Source organism: Dermochelys coriacea, chromosome 1 (assembly GCF_009764565.3).
Source record: "Dermochelys coriacea isolate rDerCor1 chromosome 1, rDerCor1.pri.v4, whole genome shotgun sequence".
In the NCBI taxonomy this organism is placed as follows: Eukaryota; Metazoa; Chordata; order Testudines; family Dermochelyidae; genus Dermochelys; species Dermochelys coriacea.
The window spans coordinates 96,218,150-96,243,355 of NC_050068.2; the positions used below are offsets into that span (position 1 = coordinate 96,218,150).

The following is a 25,206-nucleotide window of genomic DNA, read 5'->3' on the forward strand; positions in this document are numbered from 1 at the left end:
ACAGCTCACTTCATCGGATGCATTCCGATGAAGTGAGCTGTAGCTCACGAAAGCTTATGCTCTAATAAATTTGTTAGTCTCTAAGGTGCCACAAGTACTCCTTTTCTTTTTTCTTTAAAAGCTAGTATTTCAACAGTAAAGGCAAGATTGTAGAATTGCAAGCTTGCCTGCAATACTGTGGGGAGATACTCTGGAGAAAGGTTGTTAGGTTCATGGCCAATCCCTTGAGTCCAGAGAAGTCTGAATGGTCTCCAGTACTTACAGGAATGTCTTGGACTGAGGGACAGACCAGGATCTAGAAAGAAACATTTTACTTAACTGCAATCCATAAACAATTAGAGAAAGTAAATTCTGAAAAAGAATAAGGTATTGCTATATATTGTAATTATAGCATTAACATTCCTAGCATCGTACTTACTCTTTGCGAGAAGGAGGGAACCAAAGGCAATCACTATAACAAAGATGGCACAGATGGCATCCAGCCGCACAGCAAACCATCGGGAGGTAGTCAAAAACAGAAACCAAGCCTCTAAAGAGTTTTTTAAAAGTCATAATAAGAACAATAAGTTATTGGGGAAAAATAAGCTTTATAAGGACTCCCATAAGACAGTAATATAACATCAGCGTGGACTAATTCCATAAACTGTCTTGGAGAGTGTTTGCATGTGTTGATGATGTCCTATTCCTAGCTAGTGCTGGCCAGTTTTCAGGTTTTCATACTGTTTAACACAGCTGAGACTAGTATATCAAATAGGAGTCGGAACAGAAATAAAAGATGCTAGGGCCTGATTCATAGCAAACTGAAGCCAACAAAAAGACTCTCATTGACTTCAATGGACTTTGGATCAGATGCCTGGTACGCTATGTAAAATACCATTGCAATTTTCTTTCATATAACATTTAGATAAAATATATCCCAATATGCTTCAGAGAATTGATATCACTAGACAGTGGAGGTTATATGATATAAATCACAGAAGAAAGCAGCATAATCTGTATGATGAAAATTAAACTATTCAAAGTTAGGGCCAATAAAAGAAGTCAAATAGGCATCAGATAGAATTCTGTATCGCTTTGTAATATGGGCCTGTGAATATAAAATGTATTTTCATATAGCCAAATTCAAAGTTACGTGACTTGGAAAAAGGCCATACCTACAGACTGGGGACCAGTGTTCTGGAAAACAGTGACTCTGAAAAGGATTTAGGTGTCATAGTGGTCAAGCAATTTATGAGCTTCCAGTGCGATGCTGTGGCACAAAGGGCTATTGCGCTCCTTGGATGTATAAGCAGGGCAGTAGTAAGTAGAAATAGGGAGGCAATTTTACTTTTGCGTACAAGGCATTGGGAGACTGATACTGAATACTATGTACAGTTCAGGTGGCCACATTATCAAAATATATTAAAAAACTGGAGGTGCAGAAAAAAGTCACAAATAATTTGGAGTTCTGAAGAAAATGCCTTGCAGCAAGAGACTTAGAGAGGTCAATCTGTTTAGTTTATCAAAAAGAAGATTGAGAAGTGACTTGATTACAGTGTATAAGTACCTGCATGGGGAGAAAATATCACGTACTACATGGCTCTTTATTCTAGTAGAGAAAGACATAACAAGAACCAATGGTTGAAAGCCGAAGTTAGACAAATACTTCAGGTCAAGACTGGATGACTTTCTGGGGGATATACTTTAGCCATACACAAGCCTCTGGATTCAGTACAGGGGTAGCTAGGTGAAATGTAATAGTCTGTAAAATACAGGAGGTCAGGTTAGATGATAAAATGGTCTCTTCTTGCCTGAAACTCTATGAATCTATCAATTAAAAAAAAATAAGGCAAACTAGTATAGAATACTTAGTACAAACATAATTCAGATTACTTTTGCATACAGAATATTCATATTGCAGCCAAGTAGACTTTAATAAAAACTAACCTACAGTATTAACACGGACAGGAGCTCTTAAAGTTGCTCAGACAAAAAAGATAAGAGATTAACAGATTTTTATATTTTTCCAAAGGATAATTTACATTAAATATTTTTGTACAATTTTAGGATTGGTCTACACTACACAATCAGGTCAATGTAAGGCAGCTTACATTGACCTAATTATGTCAGTGTACACACTACAGCCTTGTCCCACCAATGTAAGTGCCCTACTACACCGACATAATACCTCCACCTCCACGAGAGGTGCAGGGCTTATGTCGGTGAAGTTAGGGTGACACAGACACTGTGTTACTTACATTGGCTATTAGCTCTCTTGTCAATTTCACTGCTTGCTGTGAAATTGACAAGAAAGCCAGGCAGCTAGAGCCCAGCTACCCCTAATCCCTTGGAAAACTGGACATCTGGACCCCACTCCCAGCAGGGAACGAGCAAGTGAGAAGCCCCAGGGGGCTTCCCCACCTGCTTCTGGAGGAGAATGGAGAGGCGAAAAGCCCTGGGAGGCTTTCTCCTGCTCCTGGCAGGAAACAGGGAGCCAATAGGGCGGGCAGCCAGCTGGGTTCCTGGCAGGGATCTGCCATCAGAGCTGAGAGACTGGACTCTCAGCTCCCCGCATTGCCCCTCTTAGGTTGGTGGAAGCGCTCCTGTTGAGATACGCATCACAAACCCAAGGACAGTCGTGTGGACATGCACCACGGAAGTAATTACTGCGGTGGCTGTAAGCCGACCTAATATAGGGCGACTTAATTTTTTAGTGTAGATGCATCCTTAGTGTTCCACCTGAATAATATTAAATATTGCTAAGTATAACTTGTTTTGCCTTAAAATATTATGCAATACAAGAACTTGGTGAAAAATGATACTTTAAATATACTTATTGGGTATACTTTAAAATGTTTATCATAAATATTATTATTATGTATGCCTCGATCTCTCAAACGATACTAGAGTCCAAAGTGTATTCTTCAAATCCAGAAAGACAGAAGAAACAACTAATGGGGAGATTTTTCCCTGAAGAGAGATGTATTAAAATCAGTGTGAGCTGTGCATGTACGCTGCACATGTGTACCTGAGGGGAGAAAATCTTTCCCTCTGAAAGAGCTACAAACTTAGTTGTCCATGTCTATTGATGACAAACCTGAGTGAAGATCTTGGTGAGCATCAAATAATTCTTGGAATCTTTGCTCTGCTTTGAAAGCACGAATTGTCCAAAGTCCCTGGAGAGATGTTGACAAGTGGGAGAACACTGGACTTCGAGCTGCAAAGTAAAAAAAACTAATTTATGTAGCTGAAGGGCAGTGTGGGTAATTTTTTGCACTATGTTAACCTTTAATCCTACTTCTCTGTTTACTGACACAAGCCACTGAATCACATCTTTTAGGATAAACCTAGATAAACCTATTTTCCTGTTACTCAATTATACCCACTTGGATGGCAAAATGGATTAATCTAATTGACACAAAAAAAGTTTTCAACACTTGTTATCATCCATGACTTCTTCCTTTGTTTCTTTCACTAATCAGATAATGCACCCATTTTTTTTATTCATGATGCTCAAGACTCAGACTCTGCTATTTAATACTTTAGTCAATTTGAAATACAGAGGTAATCATGAGGTCATACTGGGTCAAAACCTACATTATTATGTGCAATTAGCCCACTAAGGCCAAGATTCAGCAAATCACTTAAATATGTCCTTAACTTTAAATATATGAGTAGTCCATTTGACTTCAAAGACATTAATTGTGGGCTTAAGCAAGTTTTGAAGGATTTTGCTGGGTTAAGACTCAAGACAACAAGCAAGTAACTTGCAAAACTACAGCAAAAATTCCTGATTAATTGATTGTTTGCAGAATTTTAGCATCTCATATAATTGCTGCTCAGACTTAAAATCAGATCTATCCAAACAACGTACTTGTGGACTCCAGACGTTTAATATCTCTCGCTGTGTCTAAGAAATACCGTCGAAGAAAAATGAAAAGAATACAAAGTGGAACTAAAGGGATGAGTATCCAAGGAATCACTGCCACAGCCACAGCTACCACGCCAAAAATCTGAAGGAGAGTCTGCAACAACATAGGCAAGAGAAAACATTACCTCCTTACCGAGAAGGATTCCATTTAAAACAAGCTCAAAAACTATTTCACATCATTAAAAGGTTAAATATTCAGACATAAAGATGACACTCCAATTAAAAGGATAAACAACTCTCATATAATAGCCAGATCACAATTATTTTCACAATATAAGATTTAATATTTTTAATATTTCAGATTAATTGTAGATTTTACTCAATTTTCTGCATGATTTGTTCTGCCAGAATCTAACGGGAGCTGCTACAATCAACTTGACCCAACATGAAAAGCTTGCTTTCATGGCATTGGTCCATTTCCTGTGATCCTGCAGATAACTAACAGTGTACCTGATTTACAAAATGGACACGTTCAAGATAGGTAATAGTTAATTGCTTTGCAGAGAACCATATACATGTATTTTCTAGCTCATGTGAAAGGATGAATTGAGCTTTGACAGAAACTTAAGTGTTCTTTGAACCACGTTGCCCAGCATAAACTGAAGATGCGACTGCCTGCAGTATTTTTAAAGTTTGAACTTTCTATGCCTGTGTGATTAATCTGATAATAGGAAAGGTAACTTCTACAGAGAAGAACAACATGGAACACTGCCAAGAGAGGTTTCCAAAGAGACCAATGTACTAGGTTAAGAATCCAACAAGAAACAGGAGACTGAACAGCTGGGCTAAACCTGAAGTTTACCTATAGAAATCTGGAGATACTAGAGCGAGAAGATTAATTGTCTAGGGTGTGGAAATCCTCAGGGCAGTTAGTGCTCCCATAAGAACGGCCATACTGGGTCAGACCAAAAGTCCATCAAGCCCAGTATCCTGTCTACCGACAATGGCCAATGCCAGGTGTCCCAGAGGGAGTGAACCTAACAGGTAACGATCTACTGATCTCTTTCCTACCATCCATCTCCACCCTTTGACAAACAGAGGCTAGGGACACCATTCCTTACCCATCCTGGCTAATAGCCATTAATGGACGTAGCCTCCATGAATTTATCCAGTTCTCTTTTAAACCCTGTTATAGTCCTAGCCTTCACAACCTCCTCAGGCAAGGAGTTCCACAGGTTGAATGTGCACTGTTTGAAGAACAACTTCCTTTTATTTGTTTTAAACCTGCTGCCCATTAATTTCATTTGGTGGCCCCTCGTTCTTATATTATGGGAACAAGTAAATAATTTTTCCTTATTCACTTTCTCCACACCACTCATGATTTTATATACCTCTAGCATATACCCTCTTAGTCTCCTCTTTTCCAAGCTGAAAAGTCCTAGCCTCTTTAATCTCTCCTTATATGGGACCCGTTCCAAATCCCTAATCATTTTAGTTGCCCTTTTCTGAACCTTTTCTAATGCCAGTATATCTTTTTTGAGATGAGGGGACCACATCTGTACGCAGTATTCAAGATGTGGGCGTACCATGGATTTATGTAAGGGCAATAAGATATTCTCAGTCTTATTCTCTATCCCTTTTTTGAGGATTCCTAACATCCCATTTGCTTTTTTGACTGCCGCTGCACACTGCATGGACATCTTCATAGAACTATCCATGATGACTCCAAGATCTTTCTCCTGATTAGTTGTAGCTAAATTAGCCCCTATCATATTGCATGTATAGTTTGGGTTATTTTTTCCAATGTGCATTACTTTACATTTATCCACATTAAAATTTCATTTGCCATTTTGTTGCCCAATCACTTAGTTTTGTGAGATCTTTTTGAAGCTCTTCACAGTCTGCTTTGGTCATAACTACCTTGAGCAGTTTAGTATCATCTGCAAACTTTGCCACCTCACTGTTTACTCCTTTCTCCAGATCATTTATGAATAAGTTGAAAAGGATTGGTCCTAGGACTGACCCTTGGGGAACACCACTAATTACCCCTTTCTATTCTGGAAATTTACCATTTATTCCTAACCTTTGTTCCCTGTCTTTTAACCAGTTCTCAATCCATGAAAGGATCTTCCCTCTTTTCCCATGACAACTTAATTTACCTAAGAGCCTAAGAGTGGCTATCCCCACTCCTAAAATAGAAGGGGTTAAAACCTGGAGAGGGCTGTGGCTGGGGATGGCTGATTGGGGAAGCAGCCGCAGCTGGGCCACGCCCCAATCAGGCCCAGCTGGCCTGTATAAAAAGGCTGTGAGCCAAAGGCCCAAGGAGTCTCTCTCCAGGCTAGGAGAGAGCAGGGTCTGCCAGCCAGCCAGCCAGCGAGCGGAGGAGGACGACGACGGTGCAGGTGCAGGTGCAGTGCTGGGGAAGGAGCAGGCTGAGCAGGGGTGCTCGAGGCTGGCAACTCCCCAGGCTGTAAGGCCTGGTCCAAGGCCCATAGAAGTACTGGGAGGCAAAGGAAGACAACAGGTCTGAAACCCCCTTGCCTTTACACTGAGGGATGAGTGGCCTTTACACTGCAGGGAGCAGGGGCTTGGTGATGACTGGCAGTAGCCCAGACTGAGGCAAGGTGGGGACAGTGGGTTGGGGGTTCCACAGGAAGGGGAGACCCAGAGGCAGAGTGTGGGGGTACTGCTGGGGGCAGAACCCCAGAGAAAGGGGCACTGGGGTCAGGGGATCAGAGCTGTGTGGATCACCGGCCTGCAGAGGGCACTCCAGGCTGGAAAAGAGCTAATTCCCAAGAATGACCAGCAGGAGGCGCCGCAGGGGTGAGTCTGCTCCTTTACAGGAACCTTGTCAAAGGCTTTCTGGAAATCTAAGTACACTCTGTCCGCTGGATCCCCCTTGTCCACATGTGTGTTGACCCCCCTCAAAGAACTCTAATAGATTAGAAAGAGACAATCTCCATTTACAGAAACCATGTTGACTTTTGCACAACAATTTATGTTCTATGTGTCTGACAATTTTATTCTTTACTATTGTCTCAATTAATTTGCCCTGTACTGACGTTAGACTTAGCGGTCCATAATTGCCAGAATCACCTCTAGAGCCCTTCTTAAATATTGGTGTTACATTAGCTATCTTCCAGTCATTGGGTACAGTAGCTGATTTAAAGGACAGGCTACAAACCATAGTTAATAGTTCTGCAATTTCACATTTGAGTTCTTTCAGAACTCTTGGGTGAATGCCACGTGGTCCCAGTCACTTGTTACTGTTAAGTTTCTCAATTAATTCCAAAACCTCCTCTAGTGACGCTTCAATCTGTGACAATTCCTCAGATTTGTCACCTACAAAAGACAGCTCAGGTTTGGGAATCTCCCTAACATCCTCAGCAGTGAAGACTGAAGCAAAGAATTAATTTATTTTCTCTGTGATGACTTTATCGTCTTTAAGTGCTCCTTTTGTATCTCAATCGTCCAGGGACCCCACTGCTTGTTTAGTATATGTACCCAATGGTAGGTAACATAAGCCTTTATGACATGCAGCTAGCTGAAATTCCAGGTTTATGTTAAATTCCTGCTCAGTGTTAATTATTACTTCTTGGAAGGTACACTGTTAGAAAACTGTTCTCCAAGTCCATACTAGATCCTAGATGTGGAATCCCTTCTAGGAGATGAATTTTTGTGTGTAACTAAATTGCAGCTGAATTCTACTGCTGCTGCTTGATCTCCAGATGCCAACGGAAATGTGGGACTCCCTTTGGCCTTGAGAAAGCAAGACTTGGGCAGGAAAGCATCAATCCTTATCTTTTTAAAGGTATTTGGAAAAGTTTAATGAAATAAAAGATAAGGATGACCTAATGGATAAACTGAATTACCTGGATTTTCATAATATTTTCCATTAAGTAGCCTATGAAGCAGGAAGCATTCCCATCTTACTTCTAATAAAGTCCACACATATTTAATAAAGTCAAACTTGCCCTCTCATGATGGCTGTGTTATTTTTGAGTTACCAATAGAGTCAATCAGCACAAACCTCAGTGGAACCTGTCCCCTTAGGCCTAAGTGTTCTTAGGATTTCTTACAGGATTGTCCTGTCTGAACATTAATTTCCCCTACACACATGTAAGGGTCCTACACCCACATTTCTGTTATATCTTGGTGGCACAATGAATCAACAGAATTTACTCATCAGCTTTATGCAAGATTCTAACTCCTGATAACAGGATGGATGAAAACAAAAGAACCCTGCATCCCTATACAAGATTGTGCACTTTGCCACCCTGTTACAGTACCTCATAAAAGATTATTAAGGAAAATAACTATGGGATAAGAGGTAAAGTCCTGCTGTGAATTATACACAGATTCAACAATAGGAAACAATTGTTATAGCCCACTATTCATCAGACTTAAAATAAGTTAGAAGGGTAACTCTCCAGTTGTCAGTTTTGAGGAGTGTCGATATACAGTACAAGGTAAATTAACTTTAAAAAAAAATCCAAATTTGACCTTTAGTGATGATAACCCACAACATTTTGTCAAATACTGTTGTGGGTGGGAGGAGCGCTGCTGAGATCTAGCTCATGTAACAATACCTTATTAGGCAGGAAAAGTTAGGCTACTACTCAGGCCACTGGCATGCTGAGACCACTGCCCATCATGCTGATCAATACTGTCTCACTGTTTCCTTGTACACCCACATCTATATCCCTCTCTTGTCTTATATTTACTGCTTTGGGGCAGGGACCATTTTTTTGTCGTGTGTGTGTGTGTGTGTGTGTACAGAACCTAATACAATGGAGTCCTGGTCCATGACTAGGGCTCCTATAATTAATATCATCATCATCACCACCACAAGCATTTGAGGTCTTGTGCATGTCACTTAGGGATTTATCATCTTATGGGAAGAAGATATCAGAAGGATTTGTTAGAAATAATTTTTTTATGATTCCAGTAACAGAAAAGACCTCTGAATCTTGGTCTCTCCTGAGACAGTACAAGCAGTACAGGTTGAACCTCTCTAGTCCGGCACCCTTGGGACCTGACCCGGTTCTGAACCAGAGAATTTGCCAAACTACAGGAGGTCAATGCAGAGTGCCAGTGGGTCTCCATAGGCATGGCAAGTATAGGTGCAGGGGGTGCTGCAGCACCCCCAGGCTTTGCACCCAGTGTGGCCCCCCCACCCGGGGGCCCTGTTGCCAGCTGGGGTCCCTGCGGCCAGCCCCTGGTCCTCCGCCTCCCTCCTGGAGCTTGAACGCCGCAAATCAGCTGTTTGCGGCACTCCAGAAGCGCTGGGAGGGAGGAGGACGAGTTGGTAAGCACGGGGCTGCCGGAGTGCAAGAGCTGTGGGGGAGTGGAGCAGAGGGGGAAACATGGTGCCGGTAGATGCTCCGTACCCACTAATTTTTCCCCCGTTTGAGAGTTGTACCCGAGTGTGTGTGTGTGTGTGTGTGTGTGTGTGTGTGTGTGTGTACACCACCTCTCCCCATGTATATCACCCCTCCCTGTGTGAACCTTAAGGTCTTAAAGATAAGAAAGTAAATAAAAAGAATCCAACTACACAGTATTTCTTTTTAACAGGTTTGTATTTTTTTAATGTTTATACTGCATAGTTCTGATTGCCGTTGAACTTGTTTGAATATGAGTAATTTTACCATAATTTTGCTGTATTCAGCATAGGGAAATGTGGTCACCCTAGTAAGTTCTAACTTCAATCATGCACCAGGAACTCCATCTCCAGAGTGGGGATCTATTACAGTATTCTTGTCTTTGAGAAGTACAGATAATATCTGAATGGGTAATAAATAAACTACCTTTACGACACTGTAGATAAAATACAAAAATTTTAGAGTGTATTTTTGACAAATTGAGAACATATATATACACACTTTCCACAGTTGTTGGCAGATATCAAAACTGGAACCAAAAACCCAACCCTCTACCTCTTGAGTTACGAAGAACTCTTTTAGCTATAAGAAAAGGAGTACTTGTGGCACCTTAGAGACTAAAACATTTATTTGAGCATAAGCTTTCATGAGCTACAGCTCACTTCTTCGGACACATTCAGCGGAAAATACAGCAGAGAGATTTATGTACATAGAGAACATGAAACAATGGGTGTTACCATACACACTGAAATGAGAGTGATCACTTAAGATGAGCTATTAAGCAGGAGAGCGGGGGGGGGCGAGGGGAACTGACCTGGGGTTTTCTATCTGCTACCCAAGATCCATAAACCTGAAAATCCTGGATGCCCCATCATCTCAGGCATTGGCACCCTGACAGTAGGATTGTCTGACTATGTAGACTCCCTCCTGAGGCCCTATGCTACCAGCACTCCCAGCTATCTTCGAGACAGCACTGACTTCCTGAGGAAACTACAATCTAACGGTGATCTTCCTGAAAACACCATCCTGGCCACTATGGATGTAGAAGCCCTCTACACCAACATTCCACACAAAGATGGACTACAAGCCATCAGGAACAGTATCCCCGATAATGTCACAGCAAACCTGGTGGCTGAACTTTGACTTTGTCCTCACCCACAACTATGTCACATTTGGGGACAATCTATACCTTAAAAAGAGCAGCACTGCTATGGGTAGCTGGATGGCTCCACAGTATGCCAACATTTTTATGGCTGACTTACAACAACGCTTCCTCAGCTCTCGTCCCTAATGCCCCTACTCTCCTTGCGCTACATTGATGACATCTTCATCATCTGGACCCATGGAAAAGAAGCCCTTGAGGAATTCCACCAGGATTTCAACAATTTCCATCCCACCATCAACCTCTGCCTGGACCAGTCCACACAAGAGATCAACTTCCTGGACACTACAGTGCTAATAAGCGATCGTCACATAAACACCACCCTATACCGGAAACCTACTGACTGCTATTCCTACCTAGATGCCTCCAGCTTTCATCCAGGACACATCACACGATCCATTGTCTACAGCCAAGCTCTACAATACAACTGCATTTGCTCCAACCCCTCAGACAGAGACAAACACCTACAAGATCTCTATCAAGCGTTCTTACAATTACAATACCCACCTGCTGAAGTGAAGAAACAGATTGACAGAGCCAGAAGAGCACCCAGAAGTCACCTACTACAGGACAGGCCCAACAAAGAAAACAACGGAACACCACTAGCCATCACCTTCAGCCCCCAACTAAAACCTCTCCAAAGCATCATCAAGGATCTACAACTTATCCTGAAGGACGACCCATCACTCTCTCAGATCTTGGGAGACAGGCCAGTCCTTGCTTACAAACAGCCCCCCAACCTGAAGCAAACACTCACCAGCAACCACAAACCACACAACAGAACCACTAACCCAGGAACCTATTCTTGCAATAAAGCCCATTGCCAACTCTGTCCACATATCTATTCAGCGGACACCATCATAGGGCCTAATCACATCAGCCACATATCAGAGGCTCGTTCACCTGCACATCTACCAATGTGATATATGCCATCATGTGCCAGCAATGCCCCTCTGCCATGTACATTGGCCAAACTGGACAGTCTCTACATAAAAGAATAAATGGACACAAATCAGACGTCAAGAATTATAACATTCAAAAACCAGTCGGAGAACACTTCAATCTCTCTGGTCACTCGATTACAGACCTAAAAGTGGCAATTCTTCAACAAAAAAAACTTCAAAAAAGACTCCAACGAGAGACTGCTGAATTGGAATTAATTGTATCCAGTTTGCAAATTAACTTAGACTTGAATAAAGACTGGGAGTGGATGGGTCATTACACAAAGTAAAACTATTTCCCCATGTTTATTCTCCCCTCCCCCACACCATTCCTCAGACGTTTTTGTCAACTGCTGGAAATGGCCCACCTTGATTATCACTAAGAGAATTCCTCCCCCCCTCCACTGGTAATAGCTCACCTTACCTGATCACTCTCGTTACAGTGTGTATGGTAACACCCATTTTTTCATGTTCTCTGTGTATATAAATCTCCCCACTGTATTTTCCACTGAATGCATCCGATGAAGTGAGCTGTAGCTCACAAAAGCTTATGCTCAAATAAATTTATTAGTCTCTAAGGTGCCACAAGTACTCCTTTTCTTTTTGCGGATACAGACTAACACAGCTGCTACTCTGAAACCTGTCTTTTAGCTATGAGTAAGTTATAGGCTGTTAGTTATGGAAGCAAACATAAGGGAAACCATTACAAAGCCAGTGTATTACCTATTGGTAGTCTAACACTTTTTCTCAGCAATGAGGACCTAAAATAATCCATTTAACTGGACACAAATGACTTGCAAATAAAGGCCACTGAAAAACAAGAGTTGGGGAAAAGAGGATGGAAGTAAACACAGTGGTTTAGAATAGTAGCTTTCCACAATAATGTAGGAATAGCTGTTGTCTAGAAAGTGAAAGTTCTTTTTTTCCCTCTAATTTTCTCCTATTTTCAGAACTAGAGAAAATAATCGAAATGTACTGAGGAAGTAAAAAGTGCTATTAAATTAATACCAAAAGACAGCAATGCTTCCCAAAGCAAGAAATGTTACATCCCTTTTCAGTCCCTGAAAAGTGCCCTCCTCTTTCAATGACAGGTTTCAGAGTAGCAGCCGTGTTAGTCTGTATTCGCAAAAAGAAAAGGAGTACTTGTGGCACCTTAGAGACTAACAAATTTATTTGAGCATAAGCTTTTGTGAGCTACAGCTCACTTCATCGGATGCAATTGATGAAGTGACCTGTAGCTCATGAAAGCTTATGCTCAAATGAATTTGTTACCCTCTCCTCTTTCAATGTACTAGATGACTCAAGCGTCAGCCATTATTTTATGGCCAACTTAACTGAAACCTATTTCCATAGCCTTGGACAACCTGCACAAAGACTGCTGCTCTATTGTTGATGCCGTTAAAATGTGGAAAGAATGTCAAACATTGAAGAAAGAAATACCCAACAACAAAGTTAAATTGCAGGCACTAAAGAAGCAGATGGATCAAGCACTTACTCCACCTCATTTTCTTGCCAATATTCCCAACCCAAAGTACGAGGATAGATGTCGACTTTCAGGGTTGGAGGTGAACCATTCAAGCAGTACATGTTTGCTGATGATCTTTTAAAGAAAGTCAGACCACTGAGCTGTGGAAGTCACTAGCTAAGCACCTGGAACCAGAGCCTGTTGAAGTGCTACAACTGCTTTTGACAATACTAGCCTCTTCTGCAGGCACAGAGAATATTTTCTTCATTTGGACTAATACATTCAAAGCTGAGAAGTCAATTAGGAGTTGAAAAAGAAGGAAAACTTGTCTATGAATAAAAACAAGGAGGGAGGGCATGAGATCCCCTAGTTTTAAAAGTTTGAAGGACAGTCTAAGTTACATAATAGACTGTCTCATTTTCAAGAGATTTAGGCCAAGTCTACATTATAAACTTACATTGGTATAACTACATTGCTCAGGGGTTTGAAAAATAATGCACCGACCTAACCCCTGGTGTAGACAGCTCTCTGTCGGTGGGGAACTTCTTCCTTCAACATAGGCACCACTCTGATGGAGGTGGATTAATTACGCCGACGGGAAAAGCTCTCCCGTTGGCACAGAGTCATCACTGAAGCACTACAGTGGCACCGCTGCAGTGTTTTAAGTGTAGACCTGCCCTTAGGCAAGTAGAAACTTAAGCTCCAGTCATTTTCACTTGTACATATTTTAAAAATTCACCATGTTGGGCTGAAATAATAGTTCAGTTTACTGACTACAGTTAATCCCTCTGTTTAAGAAATCATTTAGTTGTAAATGAAATTTATGTATCTAAAATATTTAAAGCATTAAAAAAATTGTATATGCTGCTTTGTGTTCAGTTAAATTCCAGTTCCCACCCTAATGCAGCTTGACACAAATCATGAGAAAAAAATCTTAATTATCTAGCAAATAAGCAATATATCATTTACCATTTTCTAACATAATAAAAAGATACAATTAATAATAATCTGAAAAAATAAACTATTAAATGTTAAATATTAAATAAATGTATATAGTTATTGTGGACTCTCCTAGGTAGCAATTCTAGTGTAAAGGCTTTATTTAGTTGTAAATCAACATGTTTTTATGGTTATATCAACCGATAAGAACGTAGTTAGAAAATAACTAAACTACAAATGAAAAACTTGATTAGAACTGATGATTTACATCAAGGATTTCCACTTGGTGATATAAATCAGTGATTTAAATTGCCTTTCTTTAAATCAATCCATAGACGACATACTGTCTGTGGACTCATCAATGCAACTCCTTAATCTGCTGGAGGATTCACTGATCAACAACTATATCAATTTCCGATCTTGTGAAAAGCAGGATAAAAGTTCTGAAGTACTGCATGATATGCACATGTAACCCTACAAGCACATTTCTATGAGATTTTTTTTTTGTTACAGATAATTTCTTCATGTTTGTTTTCAGAATAAATATGTATAACGATCCAACACCCATACTAGTAAACATAACTTAGTAATTCAAATTATGCTCAGTTTCTTTCACAAATCAAAAGTAAAATCTACAGTCTTTTTGCCAAACAGTGAAATCCTACTTTGTTTGTAAGCACGTAAGTCATATCTATAGTATATCAATAGTTTAAGGCAATCTAGAAGATTTGTACTTATCGCCATTTGGAACAGGATTGTTACATTCTATGACTGACAGTAGAATTAAAAGATTTCTAGCTGCTGTGAAGTGTTAGAAATATTAATGACCTTGATATGTCTTTTTTTTCCAATAGTCAGGTTGTGCTACAAATGTGGAGGGTTATAAAAATGCTTGACAAGTCATTTAAATAAATAATCAAATGCTCCACCCCATGTCAAAAGCAAATTTAGTATTTCAACAAAGATAGAGGAAAAAATACAAACAAACTGTAGAAAATATATTTGCTTAGACTTTTGAATACCTCTTTGTGGCCTTTCCATAGTAAAATATACCAAATCCCACTTCTAATAGACTTGAAGAGTCTATGATCAGCAGGATCTCTTGAAAGACATTTAGGAATTTTGGGTGAACTCAACTCCTCACTTGGCCTCTGAGTGGCCAAATCCTCAGCTAGTGCAAAGGCTGGTACACTTCAATGCAGCTAAGCTGATTTGCACCAGCTAAAGATCTGTCCCAAAGTAACTTGGGAAGGAAAATAGGGATATGAATGCCAATGGTAAGGTCTGACCTAAATCTTTATCCAAAACTAGAACTGAACCTTTGTTTGGTTGTTCATTTAACTTTAAAGTAGTTTTGTGCACCTCAGCACCTTTTGGTTTCATCCAGAGGCACCAAAATACTTTGAGAAAAGCTGTCCTTGCTATATTCCCACTGCTTGCAAACAGTCAAAACCATGAACTACTAGAAATCATGCAAAAAGACTGCATCACACGAGACTTCCAGTACTCTAGACCAGGAGGTACAGAGAAAAGAGTTCATATATCACTAAATGAAAGCTAGTTTTATTATTCAAGGAACTGAGAGATACTATATTCAAAATACTGCTTTCCCCCAATTCATTGAGAAAAATCAGAGAAATAACTTAGGTACAATATGTTGTTGTAAGCTGAGAAGTACACAAAGAAAAAGACTAGAAAGTGAAAAGAAAATGAAGAAGAAAAGGGTTAGGAAAGAGAAACAGAGTCATCAAGGGAAAACGATAAATGCAAAATAATTAAGAGGAATGTTTGTGTACTGTCTTCTTCCACATATGAATAAAGGCTGGGGGCATCTCATTAAGAATTTATTTTATTCAAAAATAGAGCAGATATGAAACAAGAACAAAATGCAGAAAATACTGAAATAGCTATCTGCATATCTGATATTTTTATATTAAATTTCTGTTTCGCTATAGTAATAAACCTTATTGCATGCATATATAGACAGAGAGAGAGAGAGAGAGAGAGAGAGAATGAAACTTTACCTGTCACTAATAATGCTGAAAATAGTTGTAGAGTAGAAATAAAAACTGGAAACTGAAGACATCTCTGAGCTCTGCATGTTCTGGCCTAAATCTGGATGACCAGCCTATCCAGATATTTGACTGAAGTGCAAGAAATAATTTTTTAAAACATTAAAGAAAAATGGATGACAGTTACAGTGTAAAGATACAGCAATGACTTTAGCATATATTAGCATATATACTGGTTATCATTAAGATTACTCCATCTGGTTGCTGAGATTTAATAGTTGGGGCATTCAAAAGCGGAATGAGAGAGCAAATAAAGGGCTGCTTTATTTAGCCAACATACCATGTTAACCTCACGCTTTCAGCATTTTTGATCTTCAAGGCCGAAATCCTCCCCTCCTTTTTTTCACATCAGTGTAAATAGTATATTTTTATTCTGAGTTAACGGCAACCATGAAAATACAAAAATAAATAAATAAAAATCAAGGGTCTTCAGAAAAAGTTACAGAATCACCTTTTTATTTTTTTTTAAATGAACATTTCCACCTCACCATATTTCTATCTAAATGTCTGTGCCATCTTCTAGTAGACCTGGTAAAAATCACATTCTTATTTTCGCTGTCCCAATAAGTCTTAATTAGCCCTATGTTAAATACTAACTGATCCATTGTGGCATGGATGCTGGACAAGAGAAATTGGAACATGTCGATGCAAGCAGAAAAAGGTTCAGAGAGTCCCCCGTGATTAACTGTCACCATGCTGCTATTTACTGTTCACTTTTAGCTAAACTTCCTATAATGGCAAAAATCACAGAATCTTTGCAACTAATACCACTCAAAAAATCAGAATGTAACACCACACACACAAGAGATACATGTTTGCACCACCTGCTTCACCAAATAGAACAGAGAGACATTTAACAAAGATCCCAGTCCTTGGGTATTTTTTGATACCCTCATTATTTTAATGTTTTAAAATATCATAAAAATTGAATCAAGTTACATAATCTTTTAGAAGACAAAGAACTTTTATGTAATTATCCAATGCACACATCTTAAAATTATCTTACATATACAAAAGCTGACTAACTTTGGGGAAAAAATGAACTGTAAAAGAATCACAAAATGACAAAGTCATTGTAAAGCTAAAAGATGCTGGAATTCCTTCTACACACTTTCCCTGACATTGCCAAACAATTAAATGCAAGGGTCAGTGGTACTGAAACAAGCAAAGGCAGTTCCACTCTTTTGCACCTATAAAAGCAAGTGACCCTAGCTTAGGCACTTTTTGTTCTTAATATCCAGATGCAGCAGCTATTTTTTTAAAAGGAATGACTGTGGACACCTTCTTCACATTTTCCTTTTCTTCAGTATTTTCACTTCATAAAGCCGCAGTCAATGTGTTTTGTGTGTGGTGAGAAGGGAATGACACATTCAGCGGTGGTCTTAGCCAAAGCCTACATTGGTGGCTCAAGTAGTCTCAAGATTAGGTCTTTGTATGTGATGAAAGGATATGAAAAGTCAGTTATTTAAGCTCAGTCAAGCTGTTGATTTTGGGAGGAAAAAGGTTTTGCAATTCAGTTTTCCTCAATAAATCACTGCCCTTTACCAAGAGCAGCTGCTGATAGTTCACATGTTCACAATGTTCCCCAGAAACAAAACAAATCTTGAGTTTTTTAAAATCCAGCACAGGGTAAAATCAAAATGAGTGGGAGATCATTTAAAAGCAGTATCTTCTTCAAATATGCTGGAAACTAAATCAGCAATTCGTTTATCTAGATATGAATAATGAAATCATAGAGGATTTACATTTTGTTATCAAAAAGACAATAAAACTAAGACATCTATATTATGCCGACTTTAAATACCAACTAGTGACTATTGTAGAAGAAAGGGAATATTTAAAAAAAGAGCATGAAATGCTGAAGCTATTGGAAATGGAAGAATCCACAGAATTTTATGAAGATGATCATACTGCCGAACATTTTCAAGTGGCTACTAATTTTGGGAGCCCAACTTGAGACACTTAAAATGCTGATTTTTCAAGGATGTTAAGCACCCACAAGTCCATTTGAACTTAATGAAATGTGGACTCTCAGCATCTCTGTAAATAAACCCCAAAATGTCTCCAGTTGAGCATGCAGAAATCGAGGCATCATAAACAGTGGCCACTTTTGAAAATATGGGCTATTGTATATAAAATGTTGTTTAATATAATGTTATACCTTACATTTCCTATTAAACTATGAGTACTATAATATTCCACCACTGGATTCTTTCTCCAATTAAAAAAAGCCAATATACAAATTTATTATGTTAAGTTGTATACAGATGTAATATTTTAACCACAGTGTATTTAAATGATAAGCCACAATCTGTCAATGAGCTCCACATGGCTGGAACCTTGCACCCCTGCCGTGCTAGAGATAGAGTCAGGAAATGTTGGTTAAGATACTAAGTGAGCTTAGAAGGGATTTTCAAAAGAGCCTAAAGGAGCTGAGTGCCCAAGTCCTATTCACTTTTAACAGAAGTTGGGAATTGAACATCCTTAAGCCAATTTATCTATTTAATTAAATCTGATCAGTTTTATCATTCACTAAACAAAGGATATTTGTGACTATTATTTATATTCTGGTAGCACCTCTAGACCCCACTCAGGATGAAAGTCCTATTGTGCCAGATACAGTACAAACATATAAGCAGGTATAGAATAAAATATTCCGAAGCATCTAAGGAGATGTCTTTCAGTGCAAAAAAAGGTGTTTGCTAACTCAGAATAAAACAGTAATGAAGACATCGCAACCCAGCTTTTAATCAAGTTAGCATTTGATTCCCAGACTCCGCTACAGGCTTTACCTTGAGCTTCAAACTCAAGATAATAGCGGAGTTTTCCTGTCCGCACTGCTTTTTTAATTTGTTAGCTAACCTGAGTTAAGAATTAACCCTTTATTGTATTTACAGTGTAGATGTACCCTAAGTAATTTTAGGTGTCTAAATCCATTGAAAGTCAATGAGAATTAGTCACCTAAGTCATCAATGCACTTTTGAACATTTTATCCATGGTTCCTGCCTCGAAGAGCTTACAACTTAGTTGAAAACAAGATGTCCCAAATGAATGTAACCAACAGCAGGAAAGGAAGGGGAAAGAAGAATGAGGGTAAGAAAGAGTTAGAAGGTAACTGACTAACAAAGTATACGGGCTTACATCAACCAAACACTGTTACCTTCATTTTGCTTTTCAAGTTATTTCCACTAGTTTAAGTCACTAACTTTCTAAAAATCAGTTTGGACTATAACATGGCAGTAAATGTAAATGATCAGTTATGAATTTAATAAATATGGCACAAATTTTCAAAGAGATGAGCTGTCATGGAAACTTAAGCCCACACAGAGTCCATCAGAGGCCTAAGGGCTCACATCAGTGTACCGATTTCTGGATACAGGCCTTGAACGCTAGCAGCCTGATACAAAGCCTACTGAAGTTAATGAAAAGATTCCTATTTACTTTTATGAGTTTTGAATCAGACCATAAATGTAAAATTCAAAGAAACTCAGCTAAGTATAATAACCTAATAACCGATAATAACCCTCTGTCTGCACATACAGCTCCATTTGATATCAGTGTAGCAGCATATATCCTTAAATGTGTGCTCTGACAGATCATTCTAATTTTTATTTATAAAATGATGGAAGCAATTATTCCAGCTGACAGTTATCAAGCGAACATGACCTTTCCTGTATGCTGTTAAAGATTTACAAAGTAGCAGGCAAAAAATGATTTCCTCATTCTGTAAGGCCAAAATCTTCTCTTTTTAATACCTTCCTGCTGAAGTTGAGCAGATCTTTTCACAAAACAAGGGAAGCAGAATTTATGGTCTCCTGCGCTTTAATCCTCACATATTGGAGTATGAGAAGCTGACTTTGGGTGCCCTTTCAGATCCACAGTTCTGAAAATCATGATCAGCTATGGAACCCAAATATAGTAAGGCTTTATTTAAGCATTTTTGTGCTTGTTGCATGCCCCCCATTTAATTTTTTCTCTAACAACTCTTTATTACATGTCCAGAACATTTTTAGTCTCTTTTAAAAATAAACAAACTGTTTCTTTCTGGTTTATCCAATGACAGACAAAATAAATGTAATTATTTCCGTTCTAGGAATTATTTTTCATCCAGGATAGCTATCTAGACTAATCATGTTCATTAGAACTGTAGTGCAGTGTGTAAATCTTATTAGGGGTCTATGGTAATACTGGGAATTTTTGGTATTCTCTTAAAATCTATATTCTTTAACTATGAAATTCCTGAAACTAGTAAATTTTTATTATTTATTTATAGGTACTTCTACAGCATTCTCATTGTAGTATCTGAGCCCAGCCAAGTTAAGTTTATTTGTTCAGAAATGAAATATACACTTGCTAATATAGTAACAATAACTCACAACAAGGACCACTTCTTCAATGCAAATCTTCACAAGAAAAGCTTCTACACACAAAGTAAGATGAACCAGTTACTGCATTGTTTATTAAATTTCACTTGATTCCTCCTGACAACCATTTAAAACAATGAATGGTGGGAAATGTCCCTCAAAGAATCAACAACAATAGTAGGGATCAGAGCTTTTATACTTCGCTAATACTGTTCTTAAAAAGAAGAAATTATTTCTTCCTGAAGGGATTATAGAAAGTCTAATAAAAGACACCTGCAAACAAAACAAGTGACAAAAGATCTTTATCATAATTGATAACAGTTATCCTCTCGAAATCTATGCTTCCTTAGAGATAAATAATGTAATATAACTTTGCTGTTAAATTCAAGACGTATTAACTCATATGCACCACCGACGTTCAGCAGTGGTACATTTTAACAAAGAGAGGGAATGTTTTTCCTCTCATGCTCAGAAGTTTAATGGCTAAATGCAACACACCTACAATAGGATTTAACTAACTAAGGCTTCTTTTCTTATGCCCAGCAGAACAGGGAAGCACTGAAATTTATGTACAACAAAAATTACTTAAATAATTTCAGTAAAGATTCTGGACGTATACAACTAGTATATTTAAAAAAAATCCTTTTACCCCCACTTAACTATACCATACATCTGCTCCCAAAGCTTGTGTGTTTTCACTTACAATGCAAACTTTAGAACACCTGTCTTTCAAATATTTAAATACCCTATTTACAAGAGATGAACTAAGTAGCTAAGCACATGAGATTTTAGATGGGAAACTTTTGCAAACTGCAGTTTTCACAATATGGGTAAGACGCTTGATAACAGTCAAAAGAACAAGAAATTCACATTTACAATGAAATACTTTATTCTTTCATCCCAGATCAGTTTTGTTTGGGTAAACATACAATACACTGACTCTATCCCCATTTGCCTGTAATATCTGAGCACTTACTAACTACAATGGCAGACACTTGAAAGATGCATGTAATAATATAAATTATCTGCACTAATTGGAAAGACATATTTGTACCTCTCTATCTCCAGACATTCCACAATGGGAGACAGAACCCCGCCCTACTCTCAAATGAGTGACAACAGGGATAGCTTAGTGGTTTGAGTATTGGCCTGCTAAACTCAGGGTTGTGAGTTCAATCCTTGAGGGGGCCGTTTAGGGATCTGGGGCAAAAATTGGGGATTGGTCCTGCTTTGAGCAGGGGGTTGGACTAGATGATCTCCTGAGGTCCCTTCCAACCCTGATATTCTATGATTCTATGATTCTATGACATGTTAACCCTAAATTGAGGAATACAATGCAGAACAACATTTCTCCTGCAATTGTCTGTTTACCTCTTTTCCCTTTCCCCGCCTCAGTTTCTCAACACCTCCCCTTTCCTTTTGTCCCCTAAATTCTTTCCAACTCTCTCCAGCCTTGGCAGCAGCCACCAGGCTTTGTGGAGGAGAGAAGTTTCATGCCGATTACAGGGGCAGACAATCAAGTACCAGAAGCAGCAGCAAAGCCATGTCATTTCACTGTCCGCAGCCTGGACTTACCCAGTCCCGTACACAGTGGGGAAGAGCAGAAGCACACTATACGCAGGAGAGGAATCCAGCAAAAGGGCAGTATGCAGAATAGGCTGGGCACGCAACAGGATAGCAGGACACAAATACATTGCCTAAACCAATTGAAACGAAGCAAGATGTCCTAATAAAAGATAATTGGTAAATCTAAAGAGAGACAAAGTTTTGATTCCATATAACTGATAGAAATAAATGGCCAATACACATACACTCTAGCACAGAGATGGGCAAACTACGGCCTGCAGGCCACATCCAGCCCGCAGGACCATCATGCCCAGCCCCTGAGCTCCTGGCAGCCTCAGCTCGCTGCGCCGTCGGCGCTTTGGCCTGCTGGCTCCGGCCGGGCGGCAAGCTCCTGCTGCTCTAAACATCATGGTAAGGGAGCGAGGGAGGGGGGATAAGGGGCAAGAGGTCCCGGGGGACAGTCAAGGGCCGGGGTGCGGATGGGGTCGGGGCAGTCGGGGACAGGGAACGGGAGGGTGGACAGGGGCTAGGGTCCTGGGGGGACGGTTAGGGATGGGGGTTCCCGGGAGGGGGCGGTCAGGGGACAAGGAGCGGGGGAGGGTTGGATGGTTGGGAGTTCTGAGGGGGGGCTGTCAGGGGCGGGAAGTGGGAAGGCACAGCCTTCCCTATCCGGCCCTCCATACAGTTTCGCAACCCCGATGTGGCCCTCAGGCTAAAAAGTTTGCCCACCCCTGCTCTAGCAGATTGTTTTCCTTCTGCACATAGGACAGATATCTTGTATACTTTGGAAACCAGGCAAATTCAAAAACTTAACATTAAGAGTTTGGAAAACAGCAGATAATGGTAAAAAGTGTTTACAATTTCTAAGGGAGGTCCTGCAAGCAGATTAAAAAAAAAAAAAGCCATCCTATCTCTAGGATAGGAGTCTACTGCACTGAACAGCTTTGAAAAGCAGGGCAAAAGCTCTTCAACCTTAAGGCCTTGTTTAGGCAAGAAAACAGGTGTTTTCTAAAAAATGTGTTTTAACTAAAAATGTCCTAAATTAATTTTTCAGCATACTTCAAGAGTTAAGTATTATCAATGTGATGAAAGTAACTTTTACAAATCCAAAGTACATTTAATTTCAATATGAAAAAAACAGGTGAAATCTCCATGGAGTCATCCATAAACAGACTGGATAAAGCACTAAGTAATATTACTGTAGAAAACATTTCTGAATAGGTAGAGTGATGAATATACAGACGGTATAATCAGTCTTTTCAATCTCTAATTTCTGCAATTCTGAATTTTAAGTCTACAGGAATTAAGAATATTTTAGCATACAGCGGTTGTTTTTGTAAACATTTTGCTTTTGAAGTATTGATAAAAAGGACGAATTGGGATGCCAATCAAAATCACTGGAATATCATAAATTTAATCCTTTTATTGTCACTAACATTGTTTGTGCTTATAGACATTTTTCTATTTGCAGTAACTTCTTTCTCTTGTTCCTATTAAGACAATTATTTTCACCCTGTTATTACTAATCCTTTCTTTGTAAAAAGCCACACCTATTTTAATCCAAAACGGTGTGGTAAGCATTTGCTTCTTTGTTGAAGTACACACGTAATTAGATTAATCTGTGCTATCTTGCCATGTGAATTGATTGTTTCTTTACTGTAAATATATTTCATAACACACTAGGCTTGCCAGAGTGCTTGGAGGCAAATCCGGAGTGATTTATGAAGCATGTAGCTACTATGAACTGAAATCTTGACATGATAACAAGATGTATAGCCACACCTCCCTGCCACTTATTGCTCATAATAGCTTTTCACTTGCACATTAAATGTTGACCACACCCTTCTTTCATAAACAAGCACTTTCATTAAATTCACTCAGCTAAAACTTTGGCAGATAAGTGATTGGGTTTTGTATGTCATCTGAGTATAGATGACTTGAAATTCATAGTACAAGGTATAATTCTCAAACAGTAGCAACTACATTACCTGTATGAAGTCCAAAATTGTCAGTGGAAGCAAATCATCCAGATGGCCAATATCTTTGGAGAAACGATTTAAGATTCTCCCTATAAAAACAGGATTCAAAAGAAATTGTAGTTTTTTTCAAAGACAATTTTAAAAAATTCACAAAAAATCAGAATAATATTTTTTAAAACACAATATGCTTTACTTTTACAGACGATTTAAGAAAAGCAAGAAGAAAATGGCTGACATCTGAAAATAAACAAAAAAGGAGATCTTCTGAAAACAGGCCACAAAAGGAGATTTTTTACAGCTAGTGCAATATATTTTGCTAAAAAAGAATAAAAATATTATTTTTTAATGAATGCTTCTTTAATACGGACGTAACTTGTTTATTTAACAGTGATAGCGTGTGGTCCATTTCAAATGTTTCATAACAGTCTGAAACTAGTCATTTAGATAGAACCGAAGACCTCAATCCTGCAAACCCTTACATACATGCATGACACTATCCACATAAGTAAACAGTTATAGGACTAGATTCTTAATACTTATATACATCAATCAATATGGGCCATAACCTGTCTGACTCTGGTCGTTGCTTGCAAGTTCCACTGACATTTACCTGAGTTGTATATATTTACTGCAAGGCCTAATATGGTCCTTTTTAGTAGTTCTGTGATTTTTAACCAACTTAGATTTCACAAAAGTAAAGAAATCTTAGCATATTTAAATTCATATTGCAGCTGTTCTGGAAATAAATTTTAGTTAGGTTTGTGTTGATGTGACATGTTTTTATGTTGATGCAGCATGTTTTTTATATTTATTCAAAACCTTGACAATGCTGATCTTTATTAAAACTAATAACATTTTTAATCTGTTATCACTGAAGCATTTATTCTCTTCTATTTTCTTAAATTCTACTTGAGTGAAAAAAATTCAGTCATAGCAAGAGAGCTTTAATTATAAACGTCACCATTCTGCCATCACTAGGTAGATTAGTACTTTACTCCACGAACTGATGCTTCTACTCAGGAAGTAAGTACCATTTAACCTAGGGATGAGAATCTTACCTTTCATAAGGGGTTTATGTATGTGGACACATTCAAGTTTCTTTCTTTCTTTCTACCTCAATTATTTTAATGAATTTTGTGATAAGATTTAGTTTTTCCCTCTTTTGGAATCATGGATCATAAGGGGAGGGGATCGAAGAATGTATTTTATTTGGAGAAAAGTGACAAAAATCAGTGATTTCCAAATCCTCCTCTGGTAGAGGGGCAAGAGCGGGTCCTCTACTCAAATTCTGTTGAGTTTAAAAGTTTGGCATAAAGATGAACTGCAGATTAAAAAATGAAAACAGAGTTAAACTGAGATTTTTGTGATGATCAGGATCAGGTGGGAGAGGATTATTCAGTTCATGAATGTTTTTTTAAACCAGCTTTCTCAACAGTCTCTCCTCTCTCTTTGATATAACCTCTTGGTATGTCTAGGTTTACTGAAGA

The 25,206-nt window shown here is 38.8% G+C and overlaps 1 protein-coding gene across 10 annotated transcripts in view; it reads right to left on the reverse strand.

Moving 5' to 3' along the window:
- ABCC4 (ATP binding cassette subfamily C member 4) overlaps nt 1-25,206 on the reverse strand; it is a 199,697-nt gene that overhangs the window by 57,386 nt on the left and 117,105 nt on the right. For 6 of the 10 annotated variants that reach the window (XM_043504664.1, XM_038420547.2, XM_043504669.1 and 3 more), the window contains 4 exons: nt 23,729-23,808; nt 3,854-4,004; nt 3,077-3,196; nt 419-529 (listed from right to left, as the gene is read on the reverse strand). In XM_043504664.1, the coding sequence (XP_043360599.1) occupies nt 419-529; nt 3,077-3,196; nt 3,854-4,004; nt 23,729-23,808 (462 nt within the window). Of the gene's footprint in view, nt 1-418; nt 530-1,546; nt 1,742-3,076; nt 3,197-3,853; nt 4,005-15,762; nt 15,883-21,527; nt 21,872-23,728; nt 23,809-25,206 lie in introns of those variants that run through there. The other 4 variants (XR_005295447.2, XR_005295451.2, XM_043504670.1 and 1 more) reach the window with 4 other exon arrangements.